The 26,591-nt window shown below is 40.6% G+C and overlaps 1 protein-coding gene across 3 annotated transcripts in view; it reads right to left on the minus strand.

Moving 5' to 3' along the window:
- Window positions 1-1,340: 1,340 nt before the first annotated feature.
- LOC132780326 (eyes absent homolog 3) overlaps window positions 1,341-26,591 on the minus strand; it is an 84,134-nt gene continuing 58,883 nt past the window's right edge. For all 3 annotated transcript variants that reach the window (XM_060783967.2, XM_060783968.2, XM_060783966.2), the window contains 11 exons: window positions 23,789-23,874; window positions 21,335-21,518; window positions 18,532-18,659; window positions 16,767-16,850; window positions 15,221-15,310; window positions 12,511-12,569; window positions 9,722-9,879; window positions 9,077-9,191; window positions 7,468-7,589; window positions 6,207-6,307; window positions 1,341-4,637 (listed from right to left, as the gene is read on the minus strand). In XM_060783967.2, the coding sequence (XP_060639950.2) occupies window positions 4,557-4,637; window positions 6,207-6,307; window positions 7,468-7,589; window positions 9,077-9,191; window positions 9,722-9,879; window positions 12,511-12,569; window positions 15,221-15,310; window positions 16,767-16,850; window positions 18,532-18,659; window positions 21,335-21,518; window positions 23,789-23,874 (1,208 nt within the window). In that variant the 3' untranslated portion in view covers window positions 1,341-4,556. The remainder of the gene's footprint in view (window positions 4,638-6,206; window positions 6,308-7,467; window positions 7,590-9,076; window positions 9,192-9,721; window positions 9,880-12,510; window positions 12,570-15,220; window positions 15,311-16,766; window positions 16,851-18,531; window positions 18,660-21,334; window positions 21,519-23,788; window positions 23,875-26,591) is intronic.

Genomic DNA, 26,591 nt, shown 5'->3' on the forward strand with positions numbered 1-26,591 from the left:
ATAGTGTATTATTTTATCAGGAAGTGTATATCTGTCTCCATAGTCGTGGCCAAGTATATGTATGTGTGTGTGTGTATTTCCAGCATCCTCACCATCTTATGACTATGTTTAAAGGCTTAGAAAACCTAAAATAGATGCAGCTAAAACTGCAAATCTTACAAAAGTTAAAATAGAATTAAGTTATTAGTAGCATTAAAATAAATAAATATCCATGAAAAATAAGAAATATGGACTATACAGCCCATCATTGAGTAGTCAGTTCTCCAAGGCTGGCCAGAACAAAAGTATCTTCACTTGCCTATGAAAAGATAAGGAAGGGCCCAGTCTGGCATCTATTGGAAGCAAGTTGCAGAGATGGAGCAGCCACTGAGAAGTCCCTCTCCTGTGTTCCCACCAGATAAGGCTGATGGGGCAGATATACAATCTGACAACTTGGATTTAAGACATATAGAGTTTTATAGGTCATAACTAGCACGTAGAGCTGTGCCTGGAAACTGATCAGCAGCCAATGGAGTTTTGCAAGAGGGAGGTGGCAACAAGAGCTGATCCCAACCTATTTAAAGCATTTATGGTGGAATGGAGGATGTTCAACAGAAGGGATCCAGGTTCAGTTCCCTGGTCAGCCACAAAGTTCTCCTTGGCCCAGTCTTCATCTCTCAGGCTACCCTACCCCGTAGGGTTGTTCTCAGGGCAATAGGCATGCTATGAGCAACTTGATCATAGAATCATAGAGTTGAGACCTTGTGGGCCATCCAGTCCAACCCCTGCCAAGAAGCAGGAAAATCCATTCAAAGCACCCCCCACAGATGGCTTATCCAGCCTCTGTTTAAAAGCTTCCAAAGGAGGAGCCTCCACCACACTCTGGGACAGAGAGTTCCACTGCTGAACAGCTCTCACAGTTAGGAAGTTCTTCCTCATGTTCAGGTAGAATCTCCTTTCCAGTAATTTGAAGCCAAGTCTCCAGGACAGCAGAAAACAAGCTTGCTCTTCCCTCCCTATAACTTCTACTCACATATTTATACATCATGTCTCCCCTCTGCCATTTCTTCTGAAGGCTAAACATGCCCAGCTCTTTGAGCCGCTCCTCATAGGGCTTGTTCTTCAGACCCTTGATCATTTTAGTCATGGAGACATGATAAATATGTAATTAACAAAAGAGCAGAAAATAATGCAATGGATATCTAGAACTGACTGGTCATAATTAGTGGTCTTTCTAACTTATAAATATGTGTAAAAATTGATATGTGCCCAAATCCTGGGAGCTTCCATTCTCCAACTTCCTTGTACTAAAAGTGATTTTGGGTTAACATATTTTTTTTAGGAAGGAAGAAAGAACAATGTTTTGATTTCTTCAATAGAAAATAAAAGACTTTATTTTTTTTCCAGTTCACAGGACAATTTCCATTACACAGAACATGATGCTCAAGGGATCTAAAGCCATTAATGCCTCCAATAAAAACCACTAAAACAGCTAACACTCATTCTGGATGCTGGCAGGAACGTGATGGAGAACAAGCATTTATATCAGCCAACATATCGCAGCCTCTGCCTCTGCTGCTCGATGGAACCTTTAATAATTCAAAGCTATGATGAAAACCACAGACTCATTCATCATTGAAAAGTCCAGACCTGCATCCCACCTTGTTAAGGGATGCAGAGAGCTGACTATGCATTAGAACAGGCATGGGCAAACTTCGGCCCTCCAGGTGTTTTGGACTTCAACTCCCACAATTCCAAACAGCCGGTAGGCTGTTAGGAATTGTGGGAGTTGAAGTGCAAAGCACCTGGAGAGCCAAAGTTTGCCCATGCCTGCATTCGAATAAATCAAGCTGATGAATGGTAATTAACACAGCAACCAAGAGCAGGAGGCAAAAGCTCTACTAATTTCCAAATTCTTTATGAAAACCTAAGAGAGGCAGCCAGAAAAATAAAATCAGTGATAAAAGAGCCAGGGCATCCTTTATTAAAGTCAACAGGAACAAAAGTACCATCACCTGAGGATCTGAGGCAAAAATTACATACATCAGAAAAAAGACAGCATATAAATATTGATATCTGAGGACAACAAAAAAAAACTACTCTTCACAAATAGGGCCAATGGTGTTTCCAAAAACAGTTTCTCTTTAAGTCAAGTTCAGGGCAACACTGGTCAGCTTCCACCTCCACTGGCTATGCTTACTGAAAACATTAGAGAAATAAATGCATAATTAAAGTTAACTTTGAAAAGGGATTGACAACCGCTCTCTCCACAGCCTGTGACATTTCCAGGCCGAAACTTAGGATGGAAGTTAAGGCACAGAGTTGACTCCGAAGTGAAGCACAGCATGTCGCAAAGAGGGAGAATCCAGAGAAAGAGCAACAGAGTGCTTTCAGTGAACCTGTAAGAGGTGGTGACTGTGAAAATATCAGGAAACAAGGCAGTTTTGTGGTTCTCTGTACATGAAAAAGGCAATTTCCCCCCTCTTTGGTGCACATCTCTGTCCAGAATCCAGGTCTCCAGCACATGCTATGCCCCCATGAAAAAAATACATCGCTATACTGCCACCCCATCAAAACGTTTGAAGCAAATAACTAAATAATCAGGAGCAAATGAGGCTGGGTATCACAGCATGTGTTTATATGTGAACTTAGAAAAGTTACTTCCAGTCTGAGGATTGTAATTAAAAAAGTATGATCTAAATGACATGATAGCCTTTCTTGAGAGTTATCAGGTATTAGCTGGGACTGATATCTTAGATTCCTTCGTGCCCAAGCCAAAAAGTAAATTATTATGGCAAGCCGAAACTTCAGATGTGTTCTTTGAAGATTAGGACACCCCCACCACCTACCTACTTTTTTTAGCATGCTATCTGTATGGTCTATTGTCGAAGGCTTTCATGGCTGGAATCACTGGGTTGTTGTAGGTTTTTTGGGATGCATGGCCATGTTCTAGAAGCATTCTCTCCTGATGTTTCGCCTGCATCTGTGACAAGCATTCTCAGAACCTCTGAGGATGCTTGTCACAGATGCAAACAAAATGTCAAGGGAAAATGCTTCTAGAACATGGCCATACAAACCGAAAAACCTACAACAACCTATCTGTTTTGTGGAAGTGAGAAGAGTAATGCCTGCTTCCCCTTTCCACTAGGTCAGTGGTTGAACCTGCCACAGTGACAGGTCCAAACACTAGTCTAACAAAAAGTATAATTTGAACTGCCTCTTTTCGCTTGCTGAACAGTAGAATCATATTCTGGGTCCATTATACAGGTCTGAAACCCTGCTTCAAAATATAGAATTTCAGCAGAAATATGGGATGTATCAACCAAGACAATGGGTTGCTGTGAGTTTTCCAGCCTGTATGGCCATATTCCAGAAGCATTCTCTCCTGAACCCTGGCCCACATACAGCCCAGAAAACTCACAGCAACCCAGTGATTCTGGCCATGAAAGCCTTCAACAACAAACTAAGACATTGCTTGGGAAGTCAGCATACCATGGCAGGGTTTGCCAACCATTCCATGCTGAAATGCCTCCAGTGGTGCAGTGGGTTAAACCCTTGTGCCAGCAGGACTGAAGACCGACAGGTCACAGGTTTGAATCTGGGGAGAGCGCAGATGAGCTCCCTCTGTCAGCTCCAGCTCCCCATGCGGGGACATGAGAGAAGCCTCCCACAAGGATGGTAAAACATCAAAACATCCAGGCATCCCCTGGGCAATGTCCTTGCAGATGGCCAATTCTCTCACATCAGAAGCGATTTGCAGTTTCTCAAGTCGCTCCTGACACGAAAAAAATAAAAATAAAAATGCCAAAATGTTATGTTGTGTCTTAAGAGAGGGGCTTTTATTTCTCCTTGACTTATGCAAGCATGCTAGTGAAAAGGAGGATGAAATCAGGATGCCATTAGGCAACACACTCTTTTTCCTTTTCAAGTCATTTGGTATTGAAATGCTCTTCTGCAACCTCCTGAAGGAGTTGGTGAAATGAGAAGCTTGAGAGAAAGTCTTACAAGGCACACAAAACAGCCACCCCCCCCCCCTTGTTGTCAAAGATCAAAAACTGGGTATATTCAGCGTCCCACAGACTGACAGATTTTGCCACGTTTTCCTAAAAATCGGAATTTTTTTTTATGGCTTTGCAAAAATAAGCAAGGTCTCCCTGGATCCTGCTCTGGGAAAAAACAACAACAACCCACTAATTTATTTCCTTCTATATTTGAAAGCTCGAGAGAGATGTAAAGGTGACATTACGCTACAAAAATGTACTGCTCTCCCCCACTTTGACAATAATTCCATAAATGGCTGCACAGTGAGAGAGGTCTTTCTTGCTGGAGATTATTCTACCTGTGATGCTATGTTGAATCTCAAAAAAATCACCTTCTCCAAAGCCCAGAGGACATAATTGGAGCACCTGAATGACTTATCAAGGCTCTTCGGCAGTTCTCCTGGAAGTGCGATGTAGTGCCTTCTGCTATATACTTCTGTCAGTACAATTCTGTTGTCTGGACAAAAAAGGAAGTCCCACAAAAAGGATCAAGTGGGTCACTGGGGAGCTGTGACAATCTGCCTTTCCCTCAGTTCTTCACAGAAAGTCCAGTTCGAGGGCCTGGTGGAGGGACACCAGATCAGCATGTTCCGCAATTCTCCAAAATGGCATGTTGTGCTGCAAGCCAGAGAAACCACATTATTTATGTTATTTCCTTCCTCTTCTTTGATACACTTTGAGACAACATACATGCATACAAGGTTTCCTTTTTTCCCAGCAGAAATTTTGTGATTAGGTTAAACCAGTGTTTCTCAACCTTCCCAATGTTGTGACCCCTTAATACAGTTATGGTGACCCCCAACCATAAAATTATTTTTGTTGCTACTTCATAACTGTAATTTTGCTACTGTTATGATTCGTAATGTAAATATCTGATATGCAGGATGTATTTTCATTCACTGGACCAAATTTGGCACAAACTGTTTTTGTCATTTGGGAGTTGAAGTTACTGGGATTTATAGTTCATCGGCAATCAAATAGCATTCTGAACCCCACCAATGATAGAATTGGGCCAAACTTCCCACACAGAAGCCCCATGCCTTAAAGGGAGTCGCTAGTGTGATTGATTTTGTCATTTGGGAGTTGTAGTTGCTGGGATTTATGGTTCACTTACAATCAAAGAGCATTCTGAACTCCACCAACCTTGGAATTGAACCAAACTTGGCACACAGAACTCCCACGGCCAACAGAAGTATCTGGTGGGCACTGACCTTGAGTTTTGGGAGTTGTAGTTCATCTACATCCAGAGAGTACTGTGGACTCAAACTATGAGGGATCTGGACCAAACTTGGCATGGATACTCAATATGCCCAAATGTTAACACTGGTGGAGTTTGGGGGAAATAGACCTTAACATTTGGGAGTTTTAGTTGCTGGGATTTATAGTTCACCTACAATCAAAGAGCATTCTGAACCCCACCAATGATAGAATTGAGCCAAATTTCCCACACAGAAGCCCAATACCTTGAAGGGACTCGCTGGTGTGAGCCTCCCTCCAGCCTTTCCTGCTCTCCCTTGCCTGTACATGTGCACCATGCTGCCATGCGTCAAACATGCCTGCTCTCACCTCCCAGCTTGGAGTTTCAGAAACAGTCCTCCCCTTGGCTGAGAGGTTAGCTGAGAGACCGGCCAATCACAATGGAAGAGGGCTTTTGGTGGGAGGATACACTGCCTGTTTCCAAAAAGGAAGAGAAGGACAGGTGGAGAGATCTTCAGCCTTCTCTGCCAAAGGAGTTCCTAAGACCATTAGAAATACATGTTTTCTGATGGTCTTTGGTGACCCCTCTGAACCTCCTTGAAACGTCCCGACCCCCAGGTTGAGAAATGCTGGGTTAAACTAAACAAATATGACAAGTCATCCACTCATCCACAGACACCTCTAAGGCCACATGACCTTGGAGGTGTCTATGGACAACGCCAGCTCTTCAGCTTAGAGATGGAGATAAGCACCACCTCTCAGAGTTGGATACGACTAGACTTAATGTCAGAGGAAACCTTTTAAGTGACATCCTAGCTTGCCCAGACACACTGAGAAATGAAATACATTAGCAAAACAAAACCTCATTGTGCACCTCAAAACACTGGCTGTGGGAAACAAGACAAAGTTTCATAAAGGGGAAACAATAGATTACACATGGAAATGGAAATATAACACACTACTTCTCAGGAAAAGAAGTGCAACAGTTACCTGCTTGGCTGCCATCTCTTCATCGCGTCCATCACCAATCACCACATATGTGACTTTCTTCCCAAATCGAGAAACAATCCTTTCAAAACAGCTCTCTTTGCCTGCCAAGGTAACATAACTCTTAATCTCTGCCATGGTTCATAGAGGAAGATGCGTTCTGACAGGTAGATTGGGCTTGGGCTGTTTAGGGCTTTATAGGCCAAAGCCAGCATTTTGAATTGTGCTTGGTAGCAAGCTAGGAGCCAGTGGAGCTGAAGGAGCTCTCGCTTAGCTGGTAAGCAAGAAGCCAAGTCGGCCAAGGGTCATCGCAATGCGTTCATGATTGCAAAGGGTATTTAGCCTTCTGCCTGACAAATGGGAGTTGTCAGTTCAACGTGGCTCTTTCCATGCAAAGTTCTATGGATTAACCTTGGCTTTAAGCAGCACGCTTTTGGCTTCCTGAATCTGGGATTTTGGGTCTTATGTTTCACTGTTTTACCATGGACTCTTGTTTGACCATTGCCTAAAGGATTATGCTTCATGTTTTTGCCTTTGGATCTTGGGAATTGTGTTTTTGCATTTAAGCCTCTGTCCTGCTTGTGGAACTTTTGCATTTCTTATTCTATGTTTTGACTTTGCTTTTTTCTCAATAAACTACAAAATCTACAGCTCTGGTGTGGTGGTGTTTGGGAGCAAGGTGAACCTACCCTGAGTTGCAACACATAGAGCATTCTGAACCCCGCCAATGACAAAATTGGGTCAAACTTCCCACACAGAACCCCCATGACCAACAGAAAATACTTAAAGCCATTCAGTCCAACTCCCTTCACCAGGGCAGGGCAAGAAAACGTAATCAAAACCCTCCTGACAAAGATCCATCCAGCCATAGATATAGATAGATATATATTATCGCACACACAGATACAGTATGATAGATTTGAGAGGGACCCCTAAAGAAGCACAATTATATATTGCATGTTCCAGAGTAGGCAAACCAGACAATCTCCACATCAACACTGAAAAAGAAACAGCAAGAAATACTGTTTACCCACAAGAATGAAGAAATTACATATATTAGAAACCAACACTTTCTCATTACTTTATATTCCAAATCACCAGACTGGGCCACGGCTAGTGTTTTAAATAAAACAATTAATGTAGAACAATTGAAAATATGTACTCTTCAACACCAGGAATAATCCTATTGTACACTCTTTTCCCAGCTCACAATATCATCAAGCTTAACGGCCTCAAAAAGAAGGCATTCAGTGTCATGACTTACCTATTTTTGTTGCACTATAAATATTTTCAATGGGGAACACTTCACCTAGTCCATACAGCAGGACTTTGGCCAGAGCTGGCACCAGCTGAGTGGTTGTTATGAGAACATTCACACAATTCTTTCTACAAGATAGACAAGGTTTAAATCAACCCACATATTGAAAACCATGAATTAACAGCAAAATCATCTGGCACATAATGGTAAAGAGGACACTGAGCTTCCATAGATAGAAATGGAGCTTACAAGCAGAGCACATCACGGAAACTGTATCTTAGTATTACAGAATGTGCGAGTTGGAAGAGACCACAAGGGCCATCCAGTCCAACCCCTGCCATTCAGGGAAAAGCACAATTAAAGTACTCCCAACCGATAGCCATTTAGACTCTGCTTTAAAAACTCAAGAGAAGGAGACTCCATCACACACCAAGGCAGCATATTCCACTGTCAGGTATCTCCAATGGTCAGGAAGTTCTTTATAATGCTTATGTGGAATTGGGTTGTTGTAGGTTTTACGGGCTATATGGCCATGTTCTAGAAGCATTCTCTCATGACGTTTCACCTGTATCTATGGCAAGCATCCTCAGAGGTTGTGAGGATTCTTGCCATAGATACAGGTGAAACGTCAGGAGAGAATGCTTCCAGAACATGGCCGTATAGCACGAAAAACCTACAACAATCCAGTGATTCCAGCCATGAAAGCCTTCTTTTTTTTCCATGTTAAATTTGTGTTGTGTTATAAGTGAAGTTTACAGAAAAAGTGAAGGAACACATTGCAGTGGTATAGAGAGAGAAAGAGTGAAAAAAAGAGGGGAGGAAAGAAAAAAAGAGAAAAAAATTAAACATTAAATTTTATTTTTAAAAAAAATAAAATAAAAATGCGACTTCCCACTGTCCTCCAAAGAACAATGGGAGGACAGCCATGAAAGCCTTCAACAATACATTCTTACGTGGAATATTTTTTCCTGCCATTTGAATCCACTGCTCCATGTCAGAGTGAGCTCCTGACCATTAATAGTCTAGATTGCTGTTGACCTATGCAGCCTGAAAGACAGTTGCATCTTTTAAGTAGGAAATGTAGGTACTGCTTTATGCAGGGAGGCTAATTTAACTAATTTACAACATCATAAAACCTTCCAGCGGTGTGCGTAAAAATGAGGAAGTACTCCATCAAGGACTCGGTGTCACAAGTGGACGGTGAAGCGACAGCTCCCCCTGTGGCCAAAGTCGAGCATACCCTCATGAAGCCGGAAAGCTGGAATGTTAAATTGCCTCTATGCCTGCCTATATATGTTATATGTCTAATGGCATTGCATGTTTGCCATGTATATGTGCATTGTAATCCACCCTGAGTCCCCTGCAGGGTGAGAAGGGTGGAATATAAATATTAAGTATAATAATAAATAAATAATGTCTTTGGGTATCTAGTCACAAAGTTTTCCACTGAGATGTGGCAATGTATCACAGTTCAGACAAGGCTTTTCTACCCAGTCATGTAGATTAGCTACATAATAGCAACCCTTCCTCAATGCATTATGTGGAAGCCAGACAAATGGGTAAGAGTACCATTCTCAATATAGTGTCTGATAACAGTAGATTACCATGTTCATACCTGGATTGAATGAGCAGTAGGGATTTTAATGCTGATCCCAACCAGGAATCTGTTAACATTTCTATGTCATCTCTCAATCTCTGAAAAGTTTCCTTCTTCTCTGGGCTCAGGAGGGCTACAGAAAGATATACATACTTCAGATTCATTTAACAGGGAAGCATTCAAACTTCAAAATGACTTGGTGAAACTGATCGGCAGTTCCTCAGTCTCCGAATTCCCACCAGAACATTTTTCTTTCTTCTTACCTGTGATAAAATCTCTAGATTGCTCTTCTGCACCAAGCACTTGGTGTTTACAGATAAATATAAATGTTTACATATAATACATTGCATAAAGTGTTCTGAATTACAGAAAACAGGTGTGAGAATTTCAGCAGTTACCAAAAAATGGAAGAAATGCAAATATTATTGCATATATTTTGACCAGAATTACCAGAATTCTGCTACCGACTGGCATATGCTGCCAGGGAGATTCTGGGAGTTGTAGTCAAAAAGTAAACATTCCAGCCCCTCTTCATCCAGGTTGGGCTAGTTGCTTCTTGCATGAAAAAAGTATAACAATAAACTACAATGGAATCTCTACTTGTAGTCTACTGCTCATAGCCTTGGCCTGTGGCAAGTGTGTGTGGGTCCTGCTCATACTCACCTGATACGTTGCTTCTGTATTTGTCATATACCTCACGCACCTTCCGGTAGCGGAAAGCCAACTTCCTCATCCAATCCACTCCACCCTGGACACCTGTTGAACTATGACTGGCATTGTTTCCTGCGCCACTGAAGCCATCCGTGGAAAAATTGTAATTGCTGGGATCAAAATGGTCAGGGTTGGATTAGTTATACTGGTAACGTCTGCCTCAGTTCTAACAACTATAGGGCAAGGAGTCAGAGACTTGGCAGAGGAGCGAGCAGTCACTTCCTCACTACATAGCTACAGCCCCACTCCCTGGAGCTCAAATTACAGGAGTTGACCTAACAGGCAAGGCCGAAAGAAGCATTTTGAGTGAGTGTGGTGGAAGAGACAACACAAGGTGAGCTTATGTCTGTTGGGTTACACCTCCCCAGCCCTAGAGAAAGTTTGCTGGGTCAAGGCTGTTGTGACTGTTGATGCAAGGCTGATTGTTTGTGTGAGTTGAGGCTTGCTTGCTTGAGAACTTGTTAGGGTTCTATTGTGTTCTGGTGAGCTTGTGTTTGTTGGGTTAAGGCTGAATGTTTGTGTGAAATGAATGGAGGCTTGCTGCAGGACTTGTGAGGGTTCCAATATTCTGTTCAGTAACCCCAGGTCCTTTGTCTGAGCCCATGGTCTCAAGGCAAGAGTATGTGAGACTGGTTGCGGGAGGAGATAGCAGCCACTAGCTCTCTATGAAGCTGAAGCCCCAGCAGCTGGAGTTCAGTGGTTCCCAACCTTGTTTTGACCAGAGACCACTTTGACCAGGGACCACTCTCCAACATTAGTACCAAAAGGGTACGAATCAGTTTTGGTCACCTTTAGATCTGATTTGGTTATTTGGGGTGCTGATTCAGAAAATTGCATTCTTTCGGCCTTGCCTGTTAGACCACATCAGCTCTAGTTTCTGATACAGAACATAAGCCATCCAGTAGTTGCCATGTGCTTGCCCACAGAAAAATCATATTTAATAACCTAGGGCTGATGTGGTCTATCTAATGCAATTTTCTGAATCAGCACCTCAAAAAACCCCAATAATAGGCCTAAAAACAAAGACAAGAAATATTTTTTCTTGGTTGGGCTGTGTTATTATCCGTGGATTTTGTTAAAGCTCATGTTAAAAAAAAAAGAAGGGGAGGAGGCAGAGGTTGAAAAAAATACAAAAAGCGGAGTGCAAGACCCAAGAAACTGTACCTAATGGCTTTGTAATAATAACAACAACAACTTTGGGGGACTAAACAGGGTCTTACAAAGGGCTGCTTTCTCATTACAACACTTGTGTTTGGCAATGGGAGCTAATGATGATGATGATGATGATGACGACGACAAAGTATGGATCGTCGATGTTGCAATCCCAGGTGACAGCAGGATTGCAGAGAAACAACTGGAAAAGCTATGAGGATTTGAAGATCGAACTGCAAAGACTCTGGCACAAGCCAGTCAAGGTGGTCCCAGTGGTGATTGGCACACTGGGTGCAGTGCCTAAAGACCTTGGCCTGCACTTAAACACAATTGGCGCTGACAAAATTACCATCTGCCAGCTGCAGAAAGTCAACTTAGTGGGATATGCACGCATTATTCGCCGATACATCACACAGTCCTAGACACTTGGGAAGTGTCTGATGTGTAATCCAATTCAACAGCCAGCAGAGTGTCCACTGTGGACTTATCTTGTTGTATTTCTAATAATAATAATAGTAATAGTAATAATAATAATACTCTGGAACAAGCCAGTAAAGTTGGTCCCAGTGGTCATCGGCACACTGGGTGCAGTGCCTAAAGACCTTGGCCTGGACTTAAACACAATCAGCGCTGACAATATTACAATCTGCCAGCTGCAAAAGGCCACCTTACTGGGATCTGCACGCATTATTCACACAGTCCTAGACACCTGGGAAGTGTCCAACGTATGATGCAATACAACAGCCGGCAAAGTGATCTTGTCTGCTATGGACTCATCTTGTTGTGTTTCAAATAATAATAATAATAATAATAATAATAATAATAACAACTACTACTACTTTGGAGGACTCTCTCTCTCGCTCTCCTCCAATGGTGCTGGGGAAGTCGCAAGAGGGTGAGGGTATGGCGCTGCCTTCCTCCCTCTCCTTCAACGGCGGCATGCACCCCAGCCGTGGACTTCATTTTAGGTTTCGTGGCCCACAGGTTGGGAACCACCGCTGTAGACAGAAGCTCAACTAACAGGCAAAGCCAATGGTAGTGTTTTGTGTTTAGTAGGGGACTCAGAGTTCTGTTTCAGAGCCTATTTAAGGCTACTGAACATGGATGCCAGCAGCTGCAGTATGCTTGCGGAAGATGTAGCTATACCTGCAGCAAATGCAAGTTGGTGGCTCTCTTAGAAGAGAAGGTCCAGTAACTTGAGACCGGTGTATTTACACTTCGACATACTAAGGAACATGAGGTTTTCTCGGACACAGCAAAGCAGATTGTCCTGTATGAGGAACACACAGGGGACATCTCTGATGAGAGATTCAGTTCCTAAACATAGGAGTCATCCCTGACTCAGGACACTGGTGGACTGACAGCTTCCATTCATTTACTTCCCTTGACCCATGGGTTGCCCGCTATTCATGCCTTTCTAAGCAATAAGACTGTGAGATGTCATTTAGCAGTTACACAACGCAACCTATGTTTAGGTTTTGTTTGGGAGGCCTCAAAAATGAGACCTTGTTGGCTTTAAAAACAAGTGTGATACTGTTATTTATTCAGTTTAGCTCTTGGGAGTAACAAATAACAGAAGAATATATCACCTTAAATCTTGCCCATTGTCATCTGAAGCAACATCTTCCACATGAACCTGGTCACACTCCTGCAATGACAAAAGAGAGAGAAAAGCAGCAACACAGGAAGCTGCCTTAAACCAAGTCAGGCTATTTGTCCACTAAAGCCAAGTCCTGTCTATTCTTTCCAGCAGGAATGGTCTCCAAGGAGCCAAGCAAAGACAGCACTTCGAAAAGTTAGTTTTTGAACCAGAACTCCAAATGACCTACCCAACCCCAGGCAATAAAAATAGCATTTCCAAGCTTGGGGGAAGCCTAAGGTTTTTCACATTAATTACTATGTGATTCTTTTAGCGAGAGGGCTGTTTTCATAGAATCACAGAGTTGGAAGAGACCTCATGGGCCATCCAGCCCAAGAAGCAGGAAAATCGTATTCAAAGCACCCTCAACAGATGGCCATCCAGCCTCTATTTAAAAGCCTCCACAGAAGGAGTCTCCACCATACCCAGGGGCAGTGAGTTCCACTGCTGAACAGCTCTCACAGTTAGGAAGTTCTTCCTAATGTTCATATGGAATCTCCTTTCCTGTAGTTTGAAGCCATTGCTCCAAGTCCTAGTCTCCAGAGCGGCAGAAAACAAGCCTGCTCCCTCCTCTCCATGACTTCCCTTCACATATTTATATGTGACTGTCATGTCTCCTCTCAGTTTTGGAGACAGGTGTGCTATGTCATTATTTTGCCCGGTACTTCCCTTCTTTTGCCCAGGTGAAACAGACACTCGCAGCATGCAAGAAGAGGAGCTGGATCCATCCTTCCCCTGCGGATCCATCTCATCTTCCTCGTCCTGTGTTCTAAGAATGTCTGATTCATCAGGGCAAAAGGAGAGAAGTACCAGAGGTAACAGGCATTCAGGACTCATAGGGAGGGCAAATTCACAGAGTAATAATGCCTTGGGTGCAAGTGAGGCCAATTCTCCCTGCTTTTTGCTCTGTTCTGCCCAGTAGCTCTCTTCCTTTGCTGGGGAGAAAAAAGAGAGGTACCAGAAACATGAGTCACACAGGAAAAGGATGATCCCACTCCACAGGGTAAGTGATGTTGCTTATGTGGGGTTGATTCCTCCTCCTCTTCTTGTTCCTCATGTAGTTTTATTTTTCTCAGTATCTCTCTTCTGTTGCCCAGGCAAAACAAACACTTCTTTATTTATTTCTTTATTTATGACATTTATATGCCGCCCTTCTCACCCTGAAGCGGACTTAGAGCGGCTTACAATTTATGTGTAAATACAATATATTATATTATTAGTATAGCACAATATTGGTATTATATATTCCTATATTGTACTATGCCACTATATTGGAATATTATTAGTAATATTACATTTAATATGAAATATAGAATTATTATATTGTATTGTTATGTTGTATTACATGTGCATACAATATATTATATTATTAGCACAGCACAATACTAGTATTATATACTATTATATTGTACTATACCACTATACTGCAACATTATTAGTAATATTACATGTAATACAAAATATATAATTCTTATATTGTATTATTATTAGTATATATAGTATTACATTATAATATTATTTTCAATATTATATGTGTATACATTAGCACAGCACAATACTAGTATTATATACTACTATATTGTACTATACCACTATACTGTAACATTATTAGTAATATTACATGTAATATAAAATATATAATTCTTATATTGTATTATTATTAGTATATATTGTATTAAGGTAAAGGTAAAGGTTGCCCCCTGACATGAAGTCCAGTCATGTCTGACTCGGGTGTGGTGCTCATCTCCATTTCTAAGCCGAAGAGCTGGCGTTGTCCATAGACACCTCCAGGGTCATGTGGCTGGCATGACTGCATGGAGCGCCGTTACCTTCCCGCCGGAGCGGTACCTATTGATCTACTCACATTTGCATGTTTTCGAACTGTTGGTTGGCAGAAACTGGGGCTGACAGCGGAAGCTCACGCCGCTCCTGGAACCAAATCTGCGACCTTTCGGTCAACAAGTTCAGCAGCTCAGCACTTTAACCCACTGCGCCACCAGGGGCTCCATATATTGTATTACATTATAATATTATTAATAATATTATATGTGTATACAATATATTACTAGCACAGCACAATACTAGTATTATATACTACTATATTGTACTATATCACTATACTGTAACATTATTAGTAATATTACATGTAATATAAAATATATAATTCTTATTCTGTATTATTATTAGTATTATATTGTATTACATAATAATATGATTATCAATATTATATGTGTTGAACATCTGAAGAGGAAAAAAAGCTGGGATTCACAGGGTAAGTGAAATGGTATGCAGGGCTACCCAGGGGCCATAGAGATGGTGCCCCATTCCCCTCTCACCAGGGATAGTCACCTTTTTCCCACTTTCACCAAAGGATGGCACCCATAATCCCCATGAAAGGGGGGGGGGCTGTATATACAAATACAGGTATTCCAAAATACTTTTGATCCCAAGCATTTCAGATAAGGGACACTCGAACTATATATAGATTCCTGATTGTAAGCAGTCCAAGCTGACTATTTTAGAAGTCTGGGTTTCTATTCTGCTTTTATATCTAGTACTATTTCAGTTCTTGCTGATGTGCTTTGTTCATCCAGTTCTGTGGAAATTTAGCTATGATACTTAGTTTTTGCTTAAGACAAAATTTGGAGAACAACACATACCTCTAAGTCATTGAAAAATAAGTGTGTGTCAGCAACTTCAAAAATCATTTCTTCCATAGTCAATCCAGAGCCAATCACTTGATTTGGATCCTAGGAGTCAGAACAGAGAAGAAATCATTAGAAGCATTCAGAGAAAGTGCTCAAGAGTTTTCAACAGGAAGCAATAACTTGATACTTATCCTAGAACTTGATACTTATGTTAAGGAGAGCAATCATGTTCAAGATGTTTTTGGCTGCATCTTAACTCTCATGTACCAATGAGTACAGATTCAAAACTTGTGATGTGCAGCTTTTGCCTTTCCTAAAACCAGCTTGCTGTGGAATCATACATGGGTCTATTTTTTCCATAGTTCTATGCAAACTAAATCTCTCCAGAACTTTGTAAAGATGGCACAACAAGGAGATTGATCTATAGCTTTTTGGATCATTATGGTCTTTGCCTGGTTTCAAAATGGCTATGACTCTTGCTTTCCTCCAGATTTTAGGGATCTGACAGGATGCAATGGAGCTGTTCATCAGCTTCAGCAACCAGCACCATGCTTTTGGGCCAAAGTTCGTAATTTATTCATCTACGCCTGTGGTTCTCAACATGTTGGGTCCCCAGATGTTTTGGCCTTCAACTCCCAGAAATTCCGGTAAACTGGCTTGGATTTCTAGGAGTTGTAGTCCAAAACATCTGGGACCCACAGGTTGAGAACCACTGATCTACGCTGACAATCGTGCCATCACCGCTCAAACAGGAAGTGTTGAAATGGATGAACAGAAGCTTTCCCGAGCTTTATGTGCGCTTGCTGTCTGTTACAGGAAAACCAGATGATTCCTAATTCATCTAAAAAGCAGACATATGCTTTTCATCTTAAGAACAGACAAGCACCTCAAGCTCTGAGGATTACTTAGGAAGGAATCCCACTGGAGCATTGCAGCACACCCAAATACCTGAGAAACACTCTGGACTGTGCTCTGACTTATAAGAAGTACTGCTTGAATATCAAGCAAAAAGTGGATGTTAAAAATAATATCATACAAAAGCTGACTGGTACAAGCTGGGGATCACAACCAGACACAGTGAAGACATTTGCCCTTGTGCTTTGCTACTCTGCTGTAGTTTATGGAGCCAGGGAAGACGTGTGTTGGATCTCCATTTTACAATAGTAGATAATTATTTGATAGACACAATAAGAAAGGAAGAAAATCAAACAAGGAGAAAAGAGGAAAGAAATGCATTATGGAGATCTAGCAACTGACTGAGACAATTTGGGGAAGGCAGGCACGAAGTGGCCATTAGTCTCAGCTATGCTAATGGGAGAGGACTTCCTCTTTTATCTACCACTTAGTGACAATCAGGTGAAATGGCTATTAATGGAGACAGTAGTCCTCAATGAGAGATGCCATAAGACACCTGTCTGATGGAAAAGTATCCCTGTCTCTACTCTTTCTCTAAGCAAAGGCCATGATCCACTGCCACAGAATTGTTACAAGAGACATTTGAACGTATACACTCAGAGTGAAGATGAAATAATGGAATGGAAAACAAAGGCATCTGTACCTTCCCATACTTCTGGGCATATGCTCCTGTGAGAAGAGAATGAAATATTATGATGGTCTCATCCAAGTCCCACAGAAATACTCGCTGAGAAAGAAATCATAAACAATGTTAGTATTGGTAACAGAGTTCCCACCAAATTTTCCCCTCCCTGCCTCCTGTTTTAGCAATTTGAAAAGGCTATAGAGATGTAAGAATCATTCCACCTCAGGAACCTTTGAGCATCATAGCTAATGACACCATACTGAATGATGATTTAGTAAATTAAGATCTTCCAGAGAGGTCCTGCTCTTGGACCCACCAGCCTCACAGGTGCGGCTGGTAGAGATGAGGGACAGGGACTTCTCGGTGCTGGCACCACAGCTGTGGAACTCCCTCCCAAGTGAGATCAGATTGACCCCCTCCCTCCTGACTTTTAGGAGACAGCTAAAGACCTGGCTGTGGAACCAAGTGTTTGGCTCATCATAGGAATATTTAAAGTTAAAGTTGAAAATTTATTTGTTTAATTACCATATTTGTACCCCGCCTTTCTCTTACACTTATACAGTTTGGACTTTCATAAGATGTATACTTAAATACTTTGGACTATGGACTATTGATTAAGAATGCTGCCCTGTGTTCACACAGAGAAACTACATCCTATCTGTAACTGAACTTTAATAAGAAATGCGCCTGTATACTAAATTAATGCAAGATGTTTGTGAGTAAACAAGATATGTTACCTTTTAAAGAAGACTTTGTTTTTTTTATTTCCGAGTGCATATTTTTAAACTAAGAGGTTTTGAAGAAGAGTATATGTTTTGGGCAACTGCAATTTCAACTTCAACTTCAAAGAAATATTTCAAAACTCTGCTAGCCAAGGATATGTTTTTTTGTGCAGTGGCATGTCTTTGTTCCTTGCAGTTCAAAGACATGGTTTATCAGTTTAACAGCTGAGTTACTTGTGTGCTATTACATGAATGCTTGTGAACATCAGACTTCTAACAAGGTCATGCTTTTCCTTGACTAGTGGTTTTCAAAAGGTGGTCCCCAGATGTTTATGGAGATTCACATTTGCCAAAAGGATATGACATCATTTTTTTTTTCTTTTCAAAAAGGTTATGAATGCCATTTTTCCAAAAAATTCTAAAGCTGAGATTGAACTCAGGGTTGAACTGAGATGGATGTTCAGGACATCACATTTAGCAATATGAACAGGAAACCCCTGCAGTGCAGCAGAACTGGCTCCCCACTTTTTAGGTAAGCAAAGTAATGCACACTACAATTTAAAGAGGATGAACAATGACCAGGCCTGTATAAGACTCTTAGGTTTAGAGTCTGCAATTATGTAACAGCATTCCTCTCCTTGGAGCCCCTGGTGGCACAGCATGTTAAACCGCTGAGCTGCTGAACTTGCTGACTGAAAGGTCAGCAGTTAGAATCTGGGGAGTGGGATGAGCTCCTGCTGTTAGCCCTAGCTTCTGCCAACCTAGCAGTTTGAAAACATGCAAATGTGAGTAGCTCAATAGGTACCACTCTGGCAGGAAGGTAATGGCACTCCATGAAGTCATGCCGGCCACATGACCTTGGAGGTGTCTACGGACAATGCCGACTCTTTGGCTTAGAAATCGAGATGAGCACTACCCTCCAGAGTGTGAGACAGCTAGACTTAATGTCAAGGGAAACCTTTACCTTTACTATTCTTCTCTCTATCTTCTACCCAATTTGTATTAAAATCTCAAATGAAAAATGATCGAGGTTACAGGGAAAAGAATACTTGAAAACCAACTTCAAGTTCATTGTCCTGTGGTGAAGCAGGGTCTGCTTTCCTCTTTCCTCTATTTTTCCCAGGCACATTTTTTCTGTACTGTTCATCTGTGTCCTTACTTCCTGTAGCTCTTGCAAATGATGGTTCTCCTAGCAAAAACAGACAGCAACATTACAGTATGTTATGCTTTCCTACACCTCAAAAGCACTGCATTTACACAATTTAAATAAAGCAACAAAATAAAAAAACCAAAAAAACCACCAACAAGATGGCTAACGTTTCTTTTAAAAAATATTTTAAAATATTTTCAAATTTAATTTTCAAAACAGACACTAAAATAAAAAAGAATCCAATAATAACCCCATAATATTCCCACCCTATTACATTCCCCATCCTTGCCATGTAAAGCTAAAAAATAAATTATATCTTCCTTTAAAAAAAGAAAAAGAAAAGAAAAATATTAAAAATACAGTCTCCCCTCCACAAGCAAAGGCAACTATCAAATTATTAAATATATTTCTTTTTCTACTTAATTGCATTTGAGCATCTGTAAAATACAAACCAATACACTTAAAAATAATGCAGATCCATGAGTAATATTAACATATATAATCTAAGTATTTTGATTAAAGTTCACATTTTATAAATTCAACTTTTGTTCATCAACTCAATATCCTGCCCTCACATTTTATTCCTTTTTAATTTGAATTGATCTATTTTATTTCACCTTGCCTATAACTGTATTTCAACAATTTGTTTCTACAAAACTTTTACTGGGCTGTGGTACAGTTAGTACAGTTAATTAGTAGCCAGCTGCATTAAATCACTACTGACCGAGAGGTCATAAGTTCGAAGCCAGTCCAGGTCAGAGTAAGCTCCCGACCATTAATATTCTAACTTGTGGTTGACCTATGCAGCCTGAAAGACAGCTGCATCTGTCAAGTAGGAAATTTAGGTACCGCTTTATGTGAGGAGGCTAATTTAACTAATTTACGACACTATAAAACCTTCCGGCAGCATGCATAAGAATGAGAAAGTACTCCACCAAGAACTCGGTGTCACAAGTGGACGGTAAAGTGACAGCTCCCCCTGTGGCCGGAATTGAGCATACCCTCAATTTAACATTCCAGAAAAAGCTGGAATGTTAAATTGCCCCTGTGTCCGCCTATATATGTTGCATGTCTATGGCATTGAATGCTTGCCATCAATATTGCATTGTAATCCGCCCTGAGTCCCTGCGGAGTGAGAAGGGCGGAATATAAATACTGTAAATAAATAAATCACATCTTACTCCCCCCCCCCTTCATTCTTTATATTCTTATTTCACGTATCCAACCTAGTTTACAAATGTCATAGTAACAGGTTTTTTTTGTTGTTGTTTTCAAAAGTAACTTTAAAAGGCATTTTAGGGGTGGTTTGACAGAAAGTTATCTGCTATTTTGTTATTCATACTGTTTTTCTTCCTGCACAAAAAGAATAGAAAGCAATGGAAAAGTTATTATTTTGTTGCTTTGTGAAATCTACCAAGTTGCATCATTGTAATTAGTAATAGTAATTGGTTACATTTTAAATGCTTCCACCAATGAGGAAATTAATTATTTTTTCCAAATTCTGCATAAATCCAATTTTTACTTCAAATTAGGGGTTGACTGCATCAATTTGAACTTGGAAGCTTGCTTCTATTCCCACAGATCTAACGTAAATATTGGATTTAGGACAAAGTCCTTTTTATTGTTTAAAAGGTGGGACATCATTTAGAGCCGAGAAGGAGCTCCCAGTGGCACAATGGGTTAAGTCCTTGTGTCAGCAGGACTGCTGATTGAAAGGTCGGCGGTTCGAATCCAGAAGATGGGGTGAGCTCTCATATGTCAGCTCCAACTCTCCAACTTCCCATTGGGGGGGGGGGGTGGCATGAGAGAAGCCCACGGGATGGTAACACATCCCAGCATCCCCTGGGCAATGGTCCTTGCAGACGACCAATTCTCTTACATCAGAAGCGACTTGCAGTTTTTTAAGTCGCTCCTGACATTAAAAAAATTAAATAAATTTAGAACCGAGAGTCAATTCACAGTTCCTCAGACTGCTGAGGGGCCAGACTATAGTTTGAAAAGAAACCGAACAAATTCCTATGCACACTGCATATATCTAATTTGTAGTACAAAACAATGAAAGAACAACACAATATTAAAAATACAGAACAATTTTAACCAACATAAACTTCCCAGTATTTCAAAAAGTGTGGGCCTGCTTTTGGCTGATGAAATAGTCAAGTTAATTAGGATTGTTATTGTTATGTGCCTTCAAGTCATTTCAGATTTAGGGCAACCTTAAGTCTAAGGTTTAATGCGGTGGCCAGGTAAATGACCTTGGAGGGCCACATCTGCCCTGTGAGCCTTAGTTTGGGGAGTCCTGATTTACAGGATTACGATAATATGTGGCGCCTAAACATACATCAATAGTTAACTAAATTATATAACTAAGTGGAAGTTGAGATCTAGTCAGAAAAAATGACCCAGAACTCCTAAGAGAAATGCATTGTATAAACCAGTGGTTCTCAACCTGTGGGTTCTCAATCTTTTGGCCTTGAACTCCCAGAAATCCTAACAGCTGGTAAACTGGTTGGGATTTCTGGGAGTTGTAGGCCAAAACACCTGGGGACCCACAGGTTGAGAACCACTGGTATAAACCAATACAAAAGACAGATGTTGCTCTATGCACAAACATATGTCAGCTTCAATACTAATACAGATGTGCAAGGAATTATATATAAACAGGATAAATACTGAAATCCACTTTGCTATCTGCCCGTTCCCCATCCAATTACCAGAGGAATGACTTTGCGCTGTCTGAGTAGGCACCATGGCGTTTGGTTTTTCAGAAGGGTATGTGGTCGGTGTCAATGTGGCACTCGCTGTGCTGCCGTCTGCTGGTGTTATCACGCCAAAGGCTGAACTTGGGTAATATGGCTGGTATTGACCCTGACCAATGATCGTGTATGTAGGATACTCCTGTTAAAAATTAAATAACACTTTGGAAAAACTGCTCATGGACAAAAACAACACATAAGAAGAAACATCACACCCCAAGCCAACTTCTCCCTCCTTCCCTGGAAATGTTACTTTTCCGAATTTCAATTTCCAGAATCCCCAAACAGAATTATCACTACTGACTGGAGGATTCTGGAAGTAACTTTTCCAAGTTTTACTGTAACTTTTCCAAGTTTTACTGTATTCTATATGGACCAGAATGAATAAGCAAACATGCGTAACGATGCTCCCCGTATAGGAGCAAATTGGAATTCGCAAATAGAGAGTGATTACACACACAAATAATGAAACACACTTCCATAATGGCCTCATGTGTATGAGACATTAGCCATCAAAGTTGGATACGGATAGGATTATCCCTTTCCTTACAATCTTGTTCCCCTTGAATGTACACAGAAGGGCAATCAAAACTCTCCCTATGTCCTACTGAAATCAATGTTCAAAGTTAGCAATTAGTATTCCAGTTTCTATGGGACTAAGGTGAAATATTTTAGTTTACATCAGGCATGGGCAAACTTTGGCCCTCCAGCTGCTTTGGACTCCAACTCCCACAATTCCTCACAGAATTGTGAGAGTTGGAGTCCAAAGCACCTGGAGGGCCGAAATTTGACAATGTCTCGTTGAGATCATCCATCCATCTACAAGAACAAACTTCTGCACATTCAAATGCTGCTTCCATTCTGCATTGAAATTTAAATTTGCAAAAGAGGAAAGCAATGGGTCACGGGAGTAGTAGTTGATTGATACTGAAAAGGAAAATGGGTTCCCTTGGAACTAGAAAGAACAGTATCCACTAATTGTAGTGATTTAAAAGTATCTAAACATATAGAAATTCAATCTATATAAATAAAAATGTAATGTTAGTTTGTGGGATTAACAGAACTCAAAAACCAGTGGGCCAATTGACACCAAATTTGGATGGCATACACCTAACAACTCAATGTATGTCCTTCACTCAAAATTTTTTGCTTTTGTCATTTGGGAGTTGTAGTTGATGGAATTTATAGTTCACCTATAATCAAAGAGCATTCTGAACTCCACCAAAATTGGCAGTGAACCAAACATGGCATACAGGACTCCCATGACCAACAGAAGTATCTGGTGGGCATTGACCTTGAGATTGGGAGTTGTAGTTCACTTACATCCAGAGAGCATTGTGGATCAAACAATGATGGATCTGGACCAAACTTGGCACAAATATTCTATATGCCTAAATATGAATACAGATGGAGTTTGGGGAAAATAGACCTTGACATTTGGGAGTTGTAGTTACTGGGATTTATAATTCACCTACAATTAAAGAGCATTCTGAATCCCACAAATGACAGAATTGGGGCAAATTTCCCACACAGAACCCCCATGACCAACAGAAAATACTTAAGGCCATCCAGTCCAACTCCCTTCACCAGGGCAAGAAAATGTAATCAGAGCACTCCTGACAAATAGCCATCCAGTCATAAATATAGATAGATAGATAGATATGATTTACACACACACACAGATATAGTATTTGAAAGGGACCCCTAAAGAAGGACAATAATATGTTTCATGATCCAGAGTAGGCAAACCAGACACTCTCCACATCAACACTGACAAAGAAACAACAAGAAATACTGTTTACCCACAAGCAGAAAGAAATTACATATATTAGAAACCATCACTTTCTCATTACTTTATTTTCCAGATCACCAGACTGGACCACAGCAACACGTGGCAGGGGACGGCTAGTGTATACATAAAAATACAAATGTCAGCAAAACATAGGATTGTTACATTCACATTAACCAATTTTTTTCATCTTTTGAGAAAAGAATTATTTCTGTTTAATGTGAATGTAATAATCCTATGTTTTACTGACATTTATATTTGTATGTATACATTGAATTGCTGTGTGTTTAGATACTTTTTCATCACTACAATTAGTGATGGTCTTTCTAGTAGTAGTTAATTAATATTACAGTATACTGGTGTAGTACAATATGGGAATGTATGTTACTAATATTGTGCTATGCTAATAATATAATATATTGTATTTACATATGTAAGCCGTTCTCAGTCCCCTTTGGGATGTGAAGGTGGGATATAAATGTTGTAAATAAACAAATAAACATCTTGGTTTTGGAAGCCTTGTGTTACAGTATGTATTCTGGATAAAAATGGTGGGACTCTTCTGCAGTTCAGTTAAACCAGCACCACGATTTCAGGCTTATTTCTGTAGCAGGAAGACATACCTGTTGAGAAATGCTGGCTACTGCTGATGCTGAAATGTTGACTGAAGCTGAGGAGGAGGCAACTGAGTTGGCACTGGTACTTGGAGCTGTAGAAATCAGCAGAATGACTAGGGGTTAATATAATTCAAGTGCAAGGTATTAAAAATCATGAGGATGAGGACAGAATACCCTGTATTTCCAACATACTTGGTCTCAAGTTTTTCTTAATCAAAGCAGAATTTACAGAAACAACGTCACAAACAAAATAGATTAAGTTACTGTATTGATATCATTTTTTTCTCACGTCAGAAGCAACTTGAGAAACTGCAAGTCGCATCTGATGTGAGAGAATTGACTGTCTGCAAGGACATTGCCCAGAGGACGCCCGGATGTTTTACCATCCTGTGGGAGGTGTCTCTCATGTCCCTGCATGAGAAGCTGGAGCTGATGGACGGGATTCGAACCGCTGACCTTTTGTCAGCAGTCCTGCTGGCACAAAGGTTTAACCCATTGCACCAGTAGGGGCTCCATTGATATCATGACAGTGTGAGAATGGCACAAAAGCTGTTTGGAAAAATGTGTTTAGGTTCTGTAAAAAATTTTAAAGTATGTCTAATTTTTGAGAGAGGCTTTCAAAGCCACAACAATGTCACTGAAGCCTCAAGTGACCCACAGATTGCACTTCATCTAATCCAGTTTTATGGTCTATATCAGAGAGGAGGAAGCTGTATCCTGCTGGTCAAATGTCGTGTTCCTAAGCAGCCCATCAACATTTTTTCCCCTGAAGCCCCACTAACTCAGAAGAGTGATAGGACAACAATGGAAATTACCTAGTCTCAAAGTTATGGGTCTATTGCCTTGTCCTTTTTTGACTTCCTCACATGAAGAAGACAAGAATGGAGTAGAGTTGGTGTGCAATTAAATTGCTCTTTGAGCTGTCACCTGAGTCTTGAGAGCAGAATTTGGACATATCTTGAAAATGCTGACAGATTCCACTTCACTTGTCTCTCATCTTCTCCATGAAAGGACAGAAAGGACACTGCTCTAGATTTGTTTATGGATCTCATGGTCTCAAGAGCCAGAAAATGTTCTGGCTTTTGGGAAGAGCCTGGGGGTCATCAACCCATCCAAACAAAAGTAAAAAAAACCCAATTATTTCAAGCAGCAATAAGACCTGGAAATAATGCCACTGAAGCAACAAATAAAGTAACATATATACTTGAGGGGAAAAGGAATGCCATTCAGCAATGTAGACACTGTGAAATAACGCACTGTCAAAATTGCAGAATGCTTAGAACCCGATAACGTTCCAAAGCACAGCCTCTTTCAAGGAGAACCATAACAGATTGGTGGCGTGGATAGCTTTCAGCATAACAGAACAATTGAAAGAAATACTTCAAAAGGAAATATATTATTCAATCGTTTCGGATGAATCCACTGATATTACAGACTCAGAACAGGTTTTAGTTTTCATTTGAGTCATAATAGAATTTTTTTTCTGCAACGAGTCACTTGCTTCGGGCACTTTTGCAAACAGAACACAAGGAACATGTATCTTCAATAATTTTCAAGATAAATGTCATGAAGTTGGATGAAATTTGGTAAATTTACTGAGTGTATGTACACCTTTCATGACATCAAATTTCAAAAAGTTTATTGCACAGATAAAAGTATTAATGGATCCAGATGCTCTCATTCCTTTTCACTGTATCATGCATCAGCAAAAGCTCTGTGCTAAAGCTACTATTTTAAGTGACACTTTGCAACAAGTTATAAGTACTACATTGGTGCAAATGTAACATGGCATTGTCTGTTTTGTAACATGCTAAAGTTGAACAACGAGATCTTCAGTGTGGATCTGCGATATCATTCTAAAGGGCATTGGCTATCGCAGGGACGAGAATAACCAAATTTTTTTTTCATAGAATTAAATTCTATGAAAAAAATCAGCAATGTGATTTTGAAAGATATCTATAAGAAGTCTATATATAGCAGCGGTTCTCAGCCTTCCTCATGCTGCAACCACTTAATACAGGTTCTCATGTTGTGGTGACCCCCAACAAAAAAAAAAATTTAATTGCTACTTCATAACTGTAATTTTGTCACTGTTATGAATTGTAATGTAAATATCAGATATGTAGGATGTATTTTCATTCACTGGAACAAATTGGACTCAAATATCTGATACGCCCAAATTTGAATACTGGTGGGGTTGTGGGGGGATTGATTTTGTCATTTGGGAGTTATAGTTGCTAGGATTTATAGTTCACCTACAATTAAAGAGCATTCTGAACTCCACCAATGATGGAATTTAACCATACTTGGCACCTAGAACTCCCATGACCAACAGAAAATACTGGAAGGGTTTGGTGGGCATTGACTTTGAGTTTGGGAGTTGTGGTTCACCTACATCCAGAGAGCACTGTGGATTCAAACAGTGATGGATCTGGACCAAACTTGGCACAAATACTCAGTATGCCCAAATGTGAACGCTGGTGAAGTTTAGGGAAAATAGACCTTGACATTTGGGAATGATAGTTGCTGGGATTTATAGTTCACCTACAATCAAAGAGCATTCTGAACCCTGCCGACAATAGAATTGGACCAAACTTTTCACGCAGAAACCCCAGGACCAACAGAAAGTACTGTACTGTATTATCTGATGGTCCTTTGGAGACACCTCTGACACCCCCTCGTGACCCCCCCCCCCCCAGGGGTCCCAAGTCCCAGGTTGAGAAACGCTGATACATAGAAAGCTGCTTTGAGTCTCCTTGTGGAGAGAAAAAGTGGGGTATAAATAATAATAATAATAATAATAATAATA

This window comes from Anolis sagrei, chromosome X, assembly GCF_037176765.1.
Source record: "Anolis sagrei isolate rAnoSag1 chromosome X, rAnoSag1.mat, whole genome shotgun sequence".
Taxonomy (NCBI): Eukaryota; Metazoa; Chordata; class Lepidosauria; order Squamata; family Dactyloidae; genus Anolis; species Anolis sagrei.